Below are 15,094 nucleotides of genomic sequence, written 5' to 3'. Positions count from 1 at the left end.
TATAAAAATTAAATTAAATTTTTTAAAAAAAAAAAAAAAAAAAAAAAAAAAAAACCCATGAAATTCTGTTTTGGAAATTGGTAGGGACGTGGACAAAGATACTCTCCTTACGAGAAACTTTATTTTATTTTATTTTTTTTGTACAAATTTAATTCATTTATTGTAGCTTTCCATTTTCAGCTTATAATATGAATTTAATTCAAAATTTAAATATACAAAAGTCAAATTTAAACGCGAGGTTAAGCATTTTAATATCTAAAAATTTCAAATAAAAATAATAAATAAATAAGGAATAATAATTATAATTTTAATATTATATTACAGAAGTATTGTGAAAGAAGATGGGCGATGTTGTTTTCATGGACAAGGCATCAGAATATCGGCTGAAATTAAAAATTAAAAATTAAAAATTAAAATATGCGATGACGTCACCATCGGAACCCGCGCGCACCGGATTCATGCCGCATCTGATTTCTTCCCTCCCCCTCGTGAATTTTATTTTTTTATTCATTTCTTTTTCGCAGCCGTCTTTCATAGAAAGCCAAACGCCTTTGCTCAAATGATCCTCCCAACCACTTTTTTATTTACTTTTTTTAATTTATATTTAAATAATAATTTTTGTATTTATTTATTTATTTTTAATAAGAAACCTCCACACCTCCCAATCAATATCTCCTCCCTCTACTTTATCCTTTCCTTCTCCCACAAGTTTTCTTTTCTCGAATTAAAAAAGACGATGATATTTAATTTAATCGATCGATTATTGGGTTATGAGTAATATATTGAGTTAATTTTTATTTTTTTAATGACGTTATTCGAAGGTTATATTAATAAAATAATAATTTAACGATATGATAGTGAAAAAAGTGGAAGTGCTTTATAATGAAATGTCACGTTCAAAGGCCTACAAAATGGAGGAGAAATCTTATTCTTTTTCTTCGCTTTTATTTTTTTTTCTTTTTTTTTCAATGATTTTATAAAAGAATTAATTTCTTTTAGCACAATAATTATTAAATTTTATTATTATTATGATTGATTTGAATATAATCAGATTGTGGAATAGAATCTGATTGCACCCTTCCTTAAAAATGGAACTAAGAGAGAATATTAATTATGCTTTTTTTTTTATTCTAAAATAATCCATTTAGAATCAAATTTTTTTTTATTAATTTATATAATTTTTATACGGGAGGTAAATGACGTATTTCTCGTTGAAGAAATGTGAATTTGGCTCAATAGTCAAGGGTGTAAATGTCATTTAAAACGTCGTTATACCGACACGTAAATGAACGTCAGCTCGATGTCGTAAATGCCGACATTTTATTTATTAATTATTAAAATGAAAACTAACCCCTTTTTTAAATTTGGTAATTGATATATTTAAACACCAAATTGGGAAGGGAATTGGGGATTTTTTATTTTTGAATTTGAGAATTGAAGTGGTCCGTGATTAAAAAATAAAATAAAATAAATAAAAAAAAGTAAAAACTTTGGGGAGGAGAGAGAAAGTGATGAGAGAGAGAGAGGTTCCCAATAAAGTAAGACTTATTTTTGTGTGGAGGGAAACAGGTACACGTGAGACTTGCATTCACTTCAGTACTTTTTATTTTTTATTTTTTATTTTTTATTTTTTATTTTTTATTTTTTATTTATTTTAACTATTTAATTTTTGTCCTGTGGTCCTTTCCATTTTTTTATTATAAATTTGTTTTTATTTCTTAGGCCCAATCTTCAAACCCATAGTTTGGCCCAAAAGGCCCAAATGTTTGTGTTGTGGACAACATGTTAATGGGTCGATTGCATAATCTTCTTGTTCGATCTATGAACTCCGAGCAGCGCCTGGATGAAGCTACGAAGTGAAACCAGAGCAAATTCAACGAGACAATATGGCCATTGCTCTGTTCTAATCTCCAAGCTATTTGTGTACCCAAAAGGGTCTGTGTGTGTGTGTTCGTGGCTCAACATTAATCGGAAACCTATTGTTGTGGGTATTCTTTCCTTAAACCCCATTTCTTGAATCTTATCCCGATTTTGGGTTTTCTTTTGTTGTTTCTTCCTTTTACGTGGTTTGGGCTTTTCTTCAACTTTAAATCTCCTTCCCTTGTTTATCCCCTCTTTGATTTTGATCTTCTTTTCGTCATTTGTGCATCCTTCGCCGTTTGATTTCGTTTTTTTAATTTGTTTTTGTGATTCTTGCTCTTTCTTAAGCTTTGTGTTCAGGTCTGCAGATTCTTGATTTTGCCATTTTTCTTTGATTTATGGTAATGGGCACTCTTGTTATCTTCAAACATTGTTGTTTTTCTTTTTTCCCTTTCATTCTTTGTTGTTAATGTTCTTGTGGGTGTGTGCATTTCTAGCCTTTTGTTGGAACTCTGGTTTGCATTTCATAAATTCTTAGATTATGTGAATCCATATTAACAAGAAAATGAATCATTGGGGGTGAACTGTAATTCTTAGTCATTGATATTTTAGATTGATTCTATGCGTTGTGTTGGGTTGAAATTGATGTCGCATTCGATAGGATTGTTTATTATATCTACTTCAGATCATACCTTCTGACAAAAGTTTGAGTATCTCCCTATGAATTAGTGATTAGGCACTACGGAAAAGGTTGTGATAAGAAACGATCAATTTTTTGTGCTCGCACCATGGTTAAGGCATCGGATTCCTATCTAATGACTTAGGACGTAATCTGGGAGAACAAAAAAATATTGCCTTGATGCCACTTGTTGTCGTTAATTGTTAGGTATCACGACTCTCTACAATGTTAGGATATTGTCCACTTTGAGCATAAGCTCTCGTGACTTTGCTTTTGGTTTCCCCAAAAGACCTCATGCCAATGGAGATGTATTCTTTACTTATAAACCCATGATCAACCTCTTAATTAGCCAATGTGAGATTCCTCTCTCAACAATCCTCCCCTCGAACAAAGTACATCATAGAGCCTCCCCTGAGGTCTATGGAGACCTCGAACAACCTCCCCTTGATTGAGACTCGACTCCTTTTCTCTGGAGTCCTCAAACAAAGTACACCTTTTGTTCGACACTTGAGTCACTTTTTACTACACCTTCGAGGCTCACAACGTCTCTGTTCGACATTTGAGAATTCTATTGATATGGGTAAATTAAGGGCGTGGCTCTGATACCATGTTAGGAATCACGACTCTCCACAATGGTATGATTTTGTCCACTTTGAGTGTAAGCTCTTGTGGCTTTACTTTTGGTTTCCCCAAAAGGCCTCATACCAATAGTTGTATTTCTTACTTATAAACTCGTGAACAACCTCTTAATCAGCTGATGTAGGACTCCTCTCCCAACAATCCTCAGCATGGATGGCTGTTGCAATAATATCGGTGCCATCTAAATGCGTTCAAAATAGCCCACTTTATAGATGATCCCTATACACACTTTTGAATATAAGGTGTTTCCACTACGTAAGGAAAAACTTGAATTATTGTCTCGGATCACTGTTGTAAACCGTTGTTTCATTTAGTGCCATCCTTTTATCCTCTTTAGAACAATGAGTTATATGGAACACATTGTGTCTTAGTTTTATAGTGAAACAAGTTCTTAGCCTGTTAAGAACTACTGAGGAAATTTTATTTTTAATTGGTCCAATTAAAACGTTTGTGATTCTGCATTTTGTACCAATGGAATGCTTCCATTTGCTGATTTGTTCGTGTTTTATCTTTTGTTTCTGCTAATTCCTCAGGCTACACCACCATGAGTATTGGTTCAATCAGTGTTTGCACGAGGAACGTTATCCCTCTGAACTTCCGTGTTTGCACACAGATGGGCAGCAACATCTGTACGGTGCTTTCCGGAAGAACACCAACTTCATGCTGTTCTTATGGAATTTCAAGACCAAAGTATGGTGATCAATCTGTCACGATCATATCATCTTGTACACCAAACACTTGCCAAAGAATTCAGGGAGGCTGTCTCAGTTACTGCTTCTCGAGACGGCCAAATGACTTTGAGGCTTTAACGGTTAAGGATTTGATCACCGACGGAGGATCGCGTGGAAGAGGACTTGAAATTTCACTGGCTTGCAAAGGTATGAATGCAAAGATATCAGTCCCCAGTGATGGGATGTGTAGCAAAATCAAGTATAACATGCGATGGCCAGAAAGATGTGCTTCTGCTTCTGCTGGCTTAGTTTTTGGATGGGTGGTTTGTTGTTCCACTTCTGAACCAGTCCATGCTGAAGCAGCCTATGACAAAAAGGGCAATGAAGAAAACAATGATTCATCTCATGTCAAATTCTCTCATGGAAAGAAGGTTTACATCGACTATTCTGTCATCGGTGAGCTTCGAAGTCTTCCATTTCCTTGTTTTACGTTAAACCGTGTTAGCAAAGTAGCATAGATTAAGCAACCTGTTTGTTCTGGACAGGAATTCCCGGAGATGGACGATGTTTGTTCCGCTCGGTTGCTCATGGAGCTTGCTTACGATCCGGGAAGTCAGCTCCGACTGAGAGTCTTCAGAGAGAATTGGCAGATGAGTTGCGCACTAAAGTACGTTACGCACATTCTACTGTAGCTATTAAGATTCATTTTTACTTAAAATCATGGATCACCCATCTTTCAGGTTGCAGATGAGTTTATCAAGAGACGCGAGGAAACAGAATGGTGAATCAATCTCTCTTTCTCTCGACTTGAGTTTCATATCAATGGCGTTACTCTTGTAGGATAAAACATGAACAGTTGCTTGTGTTGTCAACAGGTTTGTGGAAGGCGATTTCGATACTTACGTGTCGAATATGCGAAAACCGCACATCTGGGGAGGTGAGCCGGAGTTGTTCATGGCTTCACATGTTCTTCAGTAAGCTCTTGCTCTCACTGTGTGTGTGTGTGTGTGTGTAGTGCATATATGAGTGAATGGTTTATGATGAAGAGGGTGTGGTTGCTGGTGCAGGGCACCTATCATAGTGTACATGTACGATAAAGATGCTGGTGGGTTGATATCCATTGCTGAATATGGCGATGAATATGGGAAGGATAATCCAATCAAGGTTCTCTACCATGGTTTTGGCCATTACGATGCTTTGCAAATTCCTGCAAATCAAGGACAAGCAGGTAGATCAAAGCTTTAGTGTTCTAATTCAATCAATTACATCTTTTTTATTCTATAAAATAAATCCAAAATTTGATCGAACGAGTTCAACTTAGCGTTATAGGATCATTAGGCTTGGGTCGACACTAAGTCTAGTCAATCGCATGAGCCCCAACCATATCTTAGGGCGACAGATAGACTTTTAGGTCGAGTTTGTCTTGTCTAATGATGAACATTGACGAGTAGTCGACCCTAATAGAACAGGAAACAAATAAATTAAAATAATATTATAATTGTGGAGGGTAAATTGGTAAATTTACTTGTTAATATCAAATAAAGTTGAGCCAAGTTAAAGGTATTATGGACATTTGTGAAATATAAAATTTCTGAAAATAAATAATAATAATAATAATAATCCATCGTGGGCCCACCCCTAGTTTAGGCCCTTCGCAACTGGTCCTCTCAACACTCGGCCCACTTCTCGGCCCACCACGTCACTCCACTTGTCGTCTCCCCCGGGCCCATCAGCCTCTAATTCTTTTTCTTTTTATTGTTTTAATTTTATTTCATTTTAAAATATGCCTCACCCAAAATTTTATTTTCTCATGCATTCATTTTTCAATTAATCTACATCGTTAAAAAAATTAATGAAATTGAAATTTAAAATTAATAATTACTAGACCCGAACCCTAGCGGTGACCTAAAACAATTAATCTACATAGTTCAAATTGAAACAATTAGCGGTGACCTAAAACAAAAATTGAGACCGAGACTTGAACCCTATATTAGATTTATATTTTTGTTATGAATTCGAATGGATTTCTACTTCAATTATATTTTTAAGAAAATTATACATTAAAAAAAAACATTATAATTAGTGGAAAATATAAATTGAAATAAATGAATGAAAAGAATTTTAGAAGTAGGGATGAAAAATAATAATGAGGGCAAAAATGGAGTGGGCCCACAAAGGAGAAGTGGGCCCATTGGGTTGAAATGGACAGATAAGCCCTTGGGGTGGGGGGGGGGAGGTCCTATGCAATTGGGAGAAGTACCTTTAGAATGGGCTGATGGGCCTTAAAAACGACAACGTTTCATTATTTATTTATTTATTTATTTTATAAAAAAAAAGACTTTGTATCTGTTTGGCTGCTGCTTCCCTATCCTCACACACACCCAACCAAATTCAACACCATATTATTATTATTATTATTTCTTTTTATCCCCAATAAAATTTAATATAATGTTCTAACATTTAAATTATTTACAGCTGAATTCTAAATAAATTTCATGATTTTTTTTTTATTATAAAGTAAAAAAGGTTTTCCAAAATTTTAAAATGTTGTTGGATCATGCATTTAATTGGTCTTTTTAAATATAAAAACAAATAATCCATCAGAGTAATTATAATTTATTATTTAAATTGACTAATGATTATTAACTATAATTTAATGATATGAAAATAAATAATAATAACAAAAAAAAAACATCTAACTTCAAGAGACATAATTGAAAAAGACGTAAGTTTGACACTTAAGATCACATCATGTAGCCGTTAGAAAACAAACAACTATAAACTTTAAGATGTAAGTTAAATTTTTGTGATCAACGATCAACGATAAAGAGTCGCAATCTTAACTAAATTCGTCGATAACGGTTTCCTACAAATATAATATCTTGTAAAAGTAAACAAGTATTAGTATCTAAATATTATCAGTTCATACACTTAACCGACGAACGTTCTCGTGAGTTTCTTCAATTATAAATCACTTTATGCTATTTAGCATGAACTTTCCTTCACCAGCAAAGCGTCGAGACTTCTGCTACCTTCATTGATATACCTAAATCTCGATAATCCAAAATTTTAATTATTGAAAATTACAAGCATTTAAAGTGAGACAATTTACAAGAATCTCACGCAAAAAATTAGAAAGGAAATGACAAAGATGAAATTCTAATATAAAAATAATCTTTTAAATATTAAAAAATAGTTGTTTTTTAAATAATTGAAAAACTAGAAAAACATTTATTTATTTTTTTAAAAAATTTATATAGAAAAGATAAAAGAAATAAATAAAATAAAAAGGAAGCAATAAATTGGGAAATAAAAAAAAATATGGTTGGGAAAATTGAGAAAATGAAATGTGGTTGGTGATGTGTAATATATTAAATTTTGAAAATGATTGGAGTTTTTATTATTATTATTATTATTATTTTGTGGGACCCACTTGGAATCATGTCTCCAGCTCATTTGATAGCACTCTCCCATCTCATACCCCTTTCAAATTCTCCACCAATAATTTTATTTCTCATAAATAATTGGTTAAATTATAATTTTTTTAAAAAAATTAGTAGATATTTATAGTTTTATCGAGTAAGCATTTCATCATAATTTGGAATATATATATTTAAAATTTGATAACCTTAGTATTTAGTATTATTTATTTTTTATAGTAAAAATTATCCCCACGAACTAAACATAGTTGATGAATAACTAAACGGTCTCTCTCCATGTTTCCTAGAAAAATTCGGAGGTTGGTGTGAGGTTCCATAAGGGTTGGAGAGGGAGAACAAAACATTTCTTATAAGGGTGTGAAAATATCCCCTATTAGACGTGTTTAAAACTGTGAAGCTTACGGTGATACGTAACGGACCATAGCGGACAATATATCGGACTGTTATAGTTGGTCACCCAACTTAGAACTGTTTCAAGTTAAGCACGTTTAAGTTTAAAGTTTCTATGGTAGAATTACCTAAAAGAAGTGAATTGTATTGGTATAAATAGCAATTATAGATTTTTTAAAAAACTATAATTTTATATATATGGTCCTAATTCTATCTTAATTCATTTATATACTATTTTGAAATATTAAAAAAAAAAAAGTAAAGAATAAAAAAAAGGAATAGAATAAAGTAAAAGAATTTAATTAAAAAAAAAAAACAGAAGCACAAGATTGGCCAGGTGGATAGTTGACAAACCAACAGAACACTACATGTAACGGCTTAAGCCTACTGCTAGCAGATATTGTTTGCTTTAGTTTGTTAGAGATCCCATATCGGTTAGAGAGAAGAATGAAACATTTTTTTATAAAGGTGTGAAAACGTCTCTATAACAGACACATTTTAAGACCGTGAAGCTGACATAACTATTATTTTTAAAAAAATAAAGATGGGAAGAATCCCTATGAGGAATAGCTTCGATGTCCACAAAAATAAATGGGAAAGGCTTCCTAGTCTCTGTCCCGTGAACATATCTACTCTTAAGCATGCTAATTGAGACCATCCAAAATCTAAATCTTTAAGTACGAAACATTACCCATATAAAAGTTTCTCAACTACGACTTTTTTTTTTTTTTTTGTCGACAAAAAGTCAACATTTCATGAAATTTTTGTTTCACCGACATCAATCAAATTATTAGTAAAATATTATCTATCGATTAACTAAATCTATTTCATTCAAAATTATACATGCACGTGACAAAATAAGTTTAACAAATATATGAATTAGCAGCGTACCAAATTTTTATTAACAAAATTTAATATTTTTTTAATAAAAATATAATCAAGAAATTTTAATTTATTAGGAGTAAAATTAAGAATTATATATATATACCTTTCATTTTTGGATAAGAAAGTGAAATTTATTATTATAATTATTTAAAAAAAAAAGTGGTGAGCTGGAAATATGATATCCAATTAAAAGATAGTGTTTAGAGTAAAGTTGATTAATTAGGGGACAAAAAGTTCATAATAATGACTTAAATTTGCCAAACCCAATTGGGTGATATTTTCTACTTGTGGGGCCCACATGTCAGAACTCCAACTCTTCCCCTGTCACACACGTGCCTTCTCCCAATGAGTATTTTACACGTGTCGCATGGATAGTTTATTCCCGACTCTCTCAAGTGGTCTATTTCATTTACCTCAGCTGGTTTGCCGCAAATTGTTTTTTTTTTTTTTTTTATAATTATTATTATTAATCTTAAATATTTCATTTTTCTGAATTATGAAGCCGAAAATGACCGATTATAAACCCGGTTAACTCGGAGACATTACGAGTCGTGCAGGTAAGTAACAATGGCCGAGATGCAGAGCCATCGTGTAGTAACGTAATGTCTCGATCATATTGTTACAAATAGTATTAGAACAGCACTTCTTCTAGTAAGATATGGTTTGAGGACGAACAGAGGCGAAAGTTAGTAGACATGGGACGCCAGAATAAACGAGGAATACATGAATGAATCAAAAACCACATCTGAATGAGAATAATCCTAAGGATACGATGTATTTATACCAACAATATACACCTCATTTTCGGTGGCTCAATCATAAAAATTAAAAAATTCTATATTGGATAATCTCCTAAATGAGACAGAGGATAGACGTTTCCCTAAAAAACCCGCATGGCTTTACCTCGTTTTTTATGCCCTAAAACCCTAATTTCACGTCTTAATCTCTCTGTTCTTGATGCTTAAAGCCGGGAGTATGGTGACTAATCATAGATTAATTTTTTTTAATTTAACTAAATATATAGAGATTAAAAAAAGTTACCATGGGTCAATATATTAATTTTTAAGATAAGGTCCTTTCGGTGTCTCATTTTCTCAATTATTCTATGGTCTTAGGGGTCGGTCAATACATAGATGTGGACTATAAAATATTAAATTATTTCAACGGATTTCGAGACTTAAAATGATATATTAAGCTTTTACATAACCAATATCATATTATTTAAATAAAAACACAAAATACCATCCCGACAAGTTGATAGCCAGATTCGCCCATCGAGCAATTGTTCTCCACTTCTGTAATTATTGAACTATATATAAAATTTTACTATATGTTTCGAATTAGGTCGTTTAATTCTTCAACTTGGTCTAACGACATAAGTACTCGTAACAATTGACGAACACAAATAGACGAACACAATACCTGTCTTTTTATTCTTTTTTCATCAATCAAAGTTCAAACATGTCAATTAATTTCAAGTAACGGGAAATACCCATCTTTCGATTCTATTCTCTTCATCGATATAATAACACAAATGGATTTGATAGAGCTGATGCAACATAAACACTAAAAACGGAATTGAACATCACTAATCATATATAAACAGAAATCGACCCATAATCAATCAGGGGACCATACTACGACGAGCATCAACATCTCACAAGAACATCTAAAACGTTATGTTTGTTTCTCGGGTCAATGCTCGGGAATGAACTAAATTACCGTTCTCTCCCTACACAAAAACAAATCAAGTTAACAAAACATCATCGTGTTTGATTGAAATGAAGATGAAGAAGTAGAAAAGCAAAAAAAAAAAAAAAAAAAAAAAAAAAAAAAAAAAAAAAAAAAAAAAAAAAAAAAAAAAAAAAAAAAAAAAAAAAAAAAAAAAAAAAAAAAAAAAAAAAAAAAAAAAAAAAAGGGGACAAAAATGTGTTGGTGGTCCATGAGAAAGTCACCATCATCAGAGAAGAACTGTTGAGAGTAAGAAGCGTAGAAGCCATTTTCTTTTCTTTCTCTCTGATCTTTATAAAGAATTCTCGGTTTTGCGTATAATTGTGCAGTCCTTGTTCATCGGTACCACCAAGCAACGTTGCTTTCGCTATACTTCAAATGGGCTCGAGGAGTAATCTCTTGGGAAGATCGATTGATTGATTAAGAGGAAGAACAAACTTGATTGGCTGCCATTGAAGCTCCATCTCTGATTTCCCCCTTTTTCTTCTCCTAAATACGCCTAAGATTTAAACGATTCATACCCAGATTCTGTTTCGTTTTGATTCACCTCCATTTCCGCTGTGATTGATAGATTGATTTGTTGTTGTTGAATTTGGAAGTGATTTGGTGGATTTTTCGAGTTTTTGTTGCTGTGAATGGAGATTAGAGTGGGGACTGTTGGTGGATCCAGTCCAATCGGGCGTCAATCGGATGATTCTGGACTTGAGTCGCTTCAATTCTGCGAAGAAATTCAGGGGTTGATGACGATTCCGGCGGAAAATGCTAGCTCCTTTACGGCACTTCTGGAGCTTCCGGCGACGCAGGCTTTAGAGCTTCTCCACTCACCGGATTCCGCCGGTGGTGCGACGGCGGCGGTTGTGACGGATGATTCCGTTCCGAAACCCTACTTCGGTGCCTTCAATTGCAATTTGACGTTCCCGACGAACTCGGCTCTAATTGAACGCGCTGCCAAATTCTCTGTCTTAGCCGAAGAGCATTCGCCGGATACGACAAGTAAAGTGGCGTTGAATTTGGAGAAGGTGAAGAACGAGCCCACCACTGAAACCGATTCGAACCCTAATCCGTTGCAGACATTAATCTCCGATCCGGCGGTGGAGAACACGAACCAGAGATCGACGAAGAGGAAGGAGCGCGAGAAAAAGGTAACCAATAATCAAACGAACAAAGACGAAAAACTTAGGGTTTGGATTTCTATGATTCCTCAGCAATTTCGATGTCTGAATTTTAATCAATCAATTTAGGGAAGAGGGTCAACGAAGAAGAGCAAGAACGAAAGCAGCGAGGCGGCTGAAAAGCTTCCTTACATCCATGTCCGAGCTCGCCGTGGTCAAGCGACGGACAGCCATAGCCTAGCAGAGCGAGTAACCTTGTTAATTAATCTGTACTTAAGGTGTAATTATCCATTAATTCTGCAAAATTAACACATCATTTTGTTCTTCTTGGTTTCCAAAGGCGAGGAGAGAGAAAATCAATGCTCGGATGAAGCTTCTTCAAGAACTGGTCCCTGGATGCAATAAGGTCAGTAGTTATGCAGTCATTATCATAATTAAATTTTCTTTGATTGAGATTTGTGGAGTTTTATTATTATTTCTGTCTAATTGTCTGCCAAAAAGTGGAATTATGTTTTGGATTATGAGCTTTAATAACGGGGTTTGTCATTGTCATTGTCATTGTCACCTTTTCTGCAATAAAGTGGTTGCTTTTGAGCCAAGGGAAGTGCACTGTGGAGCTTTTTCTTTATCTTCATTCCAGATTTTTTCTCTCTTTCTTGTCTTAATTTTGCATCTAACAAGAACCCAAATTCTAAAATGAGAGAGAAAAAAGGAAGAACAGCTCAAATCATGAAATGGGGAGATGAAGTTAGATGTTATCTGTTTATTTTGGCCTAGAACAGCTCAAATTAGCTCTCTCTTGCACTCATTAGTTCTTGATTCATTTTTTACATCCCTAGAGATTGCTTGAAACTTCAGCAATTTTCAATTTAGTTCCAAGGGAATGAATGCTAGCTGGAGTTGGGTTGAAGCAGCTGGGGGACATCTATAGTGGGCATGTCGAATCAGAAGAAGGGCCCCATATGCTTGTTGGGATTGTTGATTCTCTTTGGAGGGGCCATGGTACTGTCCATCTGTTTTGAGTTTGGCATCCATCATAAATTGGGTGACGAATATAGGATGACAGAAGAGCAACTTCTATCAGAGTATATGCATATATACCAAACTTCCCCTCACCTAACTTCTCAGGGATGTGAAAAACATGAGAGCCTTTAGGGAAATATCCATCCCTTTACCTTTCGAAGATCGGGTCGAAAATCGAGCGCGTTTTGTGCAACGCATTTTGTATTAAAGGGATTGAGACTGGCCTTGCCTCTGGTTCATTTCCGTGTGATTAAACCATGATCAGTATCTTCTGAAGATTCAGAAGTAGAGAGAGATGAAGATTATTGGTTTACTTGATAATTTCTAGGATAAGGTTAGTGGGTCAGTGGTTCTGAACATGAAGTTTGAAGTTTTTGTAATCGTCTAAGTCTACCGCTAATATTAATATTGTTTTTTTTTTAATTTTCTTTTGAACTTTCTCTCAAGATTTTTAAAACGCGTATGTTAAGGAGAGGTTTCCTCACCCTGATAAAGAATGTTTCGTTCTCCTCCCCAACCGACGTGCGACCCCTCCAATCTACCCCCTTCGGGGCCCAACGTTCTTGCTGACACTTGTTCCTTTCTTCAATCGATGTGGAACTCCTTCAATCCGCTCCCTTTGGGCCCAATGTCCTTGCTAGCACACCATCTTATGTCCACCCCCTTCAGGGCTTAGCCTCCTCGCTGGCACATTATCCGGTGTTTGCTCTGATACCATTTGTACAACCCAAGCCCATTACCAGTAGATATTGTCCTCTTTGGATTTTTCCTTTCGGGCTTCCCATCAAAGTTTTTAAAATGCGTCGGTTAGAAAGAAGTTTCCACACCTTTATAAACAATACTTCGTTCTCCTCTCTAATTGACGTGGGATCTAACAGTTTTCTTATTTATTTTCTTTATAAATGCTTCAGTATATCATTTCCATGAATGATTGAGATTGTATGATTAGATTTAATTTCATAATAATGTTTGGGCGTCACACCTGTCTGTTTTTATTGCTTTTGGTGAAGTTTTTTTTGTTAATTTTGTTCGGTTCATGTTGGGCCCTTTTAGTTTTGTGGATATTATCATGCCAAGAGGTTTCACTTTATTAAGTGCTGAAACAGCTCAAGTTAGTCTGGCTAAAGCGTGGCTGTCAAATCAAATTATTGGATGCCTATGATAATAGACATTAATGCTTTTTTGATTGTGCCTATCATAAAATGCCAACATATCCAAAACAGTACCTTTTTTCGTGTTCTAAATTAAGGTTTTACATCCACCCTTCCTCCCTCTCTGTGTAGATCTCAGGTACAGCCTTAGTGTTGGATGAAATCATCAACCATGTTCAATCACTGCAGCGTCAAGTGGAGGTCAGAATCTAAATACTTCAAAAAACAATTTAGATTTGAGACTAAATGGCTTAAGCTTTCTATGATATGAAACTGGTCAAGAGCTCCAAATGCATCATTTTCAGTAGTTATTGAACCATTTTTCTTAAGATATGAACCAATTCTGTTGACCTTGCCATGTTTCAGTTCTTGTCAATGAGGCTTGCAGCAGTTAACCCCAGAGTTGATTTCAACATTGATAGCATATTGGCTGCAGAAGTACGTATCAGTGTTCCTGCTTCTTTTTTTCTTTATCAGCTTTTCTGTTTGAGTGTGAGGAGCTTGGGAGGAACTTTACATTTTGTTCTTTAATGTGTGTCATGTTATGTTATTGTGTACTGAAATTCAGAACGAACCGATACTGGAAAGCAACTTTCCGAGCATGGTTGCGCCATTGATGTGGCCAGAAATCCCAGTAAATGGAACCAGACAACAATATCAACAACAATGGCATTTCGATGCTGCAGTTAACCAGCGAGCGTGGACGATGGATGAACATAATCATCATAATTTCAGCACCCCCGAAAACTCTCTTTTAAGTTACGACTCTTCAGCGAATTCAGGTAAAGAGGTCTTAGAAAATAGCAATACTGGAAATATGAGAACTGAATTGAAACTAAGTTGATATCACTGTGATGAAACAGCATCTCTGCACTCAAATCAATTGAAGATGGAGCTGTGAAGGAAACATTATATTATTTTACATGTAGCTACTAGTAGTGTATATAGCCATATATATATATATGATATATATATATATATATATATATATGATAGTAATAATAGTAATAATAGTAATAGCAGAGTTAGCAGAGAAGTAGAGAAGTAGAGAATCTGCCTCCACATTCAAGTAGTTCTTCTCCAAGGTTCTCTAATTATCATCAGAGTCGAGAGTCGAAAGTCGAGAGCTGAGCATCGACACCAGATTGCTATCAACAACCAGAGAGGAATGTGATTTGGTATCTCCAATTCATAATATCTAAATTTTTATGTGTATACTAATTGTGATTGCAATTGTTAAAGTGATTGCTACTTGACCCATTCCCTTACTCCACTTATTTCACCAAACTTTGTTCTTCCACTGCCCTTTTGAACCTCTCTTTGTGCTCATTTTTCATTTTCCTTTGAGATGTTCATATGCAAAACACAAAGAAATCTATGATATCCAAATCAAGTGCCATAGTGTGTAACTCCAAATTCCAGCCATGGTAGCTTTATAATAGCTACAATCAAAAATCCAAAACTAAATCATTATATTGTTGAAAGAACAACAATCATACGTATTCCCCCCCCC

General features: G+C 34.5%; 2 protein-coding genes across 5 annotated transcripts; both read left to right on the top strand.

Annotated features, from left to right (window-relative positions):
* The first annotated feature begins 1,812 nt into the window (after positions 1-1,812).
* On the top strand, positions 1,813-5,159 carry LOC111442443 (OTU domain-containing protein At3g57810). Of its 3 annotated transcripts, XM_023079883.1 has the most exons (7): positions 2,038-2,261; positions 3,345-3,415; positions 3,712-4,305; positions 4,395-4,516; positions 4,590-4,630; positions 4,725-4,823; positions 4,917-5,159. In XM_023079883.1, exons 2-7 carry the CDS (start codon positions 3,391-3,393, stop codon positions 5,092-5,094), a joined length of 1,059 nt encoding a protein of 352 aa, XP_022935651.1. In that variant the 5' UTR covers positions 2,038-2,261; positions 3,345-3,390; the 3' UTR covers positions 5,095-5,159. The 3 variants fall into 3 exon arrangements, with proteins under 3 accessions (XP_022935653.1, XP_022935651.1, XP_022935652.1); XM_023079885.1 differs by lacking the exons at positions 2,038-2,261; positions 3,345-3,415 and adding an exon at positions 1,813-1,984; XM_023079884.1 differs by lacking the exon at positions 3,345-3,415 and having other exon boundaries at positions 2,042-2,261.
* Positions 5,160-10,468: 5,309 nt separating this feature from the next.
* Positions 10,469-14,883, top strand: LOC111441784 (transcription factor bHLH48-like). 2 transcript variants are annotated; one of them, XM_023078888.1, is made up of 8 exons: positions 10,469-10,544; positions 10,625-11,437; positions 11,537-11,656; positions 11,748-11,813; positions 13,714-13,782; positions 13,948-14,019; positions 14,150-14,363; positions 14,445-14,883. In XM_023078888.1, the coding sequence occupies exons 2-8, from the start codon at positions 10,931-10,933 to the stop codon at positions 14,480-14,482; spliced, it is 1,086 nt and encodes a 361-aa protein (XP_022934656.1). In that variant the 5' UTR covers positions 10,469-10,544; positions 10,625-10,930; the 3' UTR covers positions 14,483-14,883. The 2 variants fall into 2 exon arrangements, with proteins under 2 accessions (XP_022934656.1, XP_022934657.1); XM_023078889.1 differs by lacking the exon at positions 10,469-10,544 and having other exon boundaries at positions 10,569-11,437.
* The last annotated feature ends 211 nt before the right edge of the window (positions 14,884-15,094 follow it).

This window comes from Cucurbita moschata, unplaced genomic scaffold, assembly GCF_002738365.1.
Source record: "Cucurbita moschata cultivar Rifu unplaced genomic scaffold, Cmos_1.0 Cmo_Scf00004, whole genome shotgun sequence".
NCBI lineage: Eukaryota > Viridiplantae > Streptophyta > Magnoliopsida > Cucurbitales > Cucurbitaceae > Cucurbita > Cucurbita moschata.
This window is presented reverse-complemented; position numbering and strand designations above follow the sequence as displayed.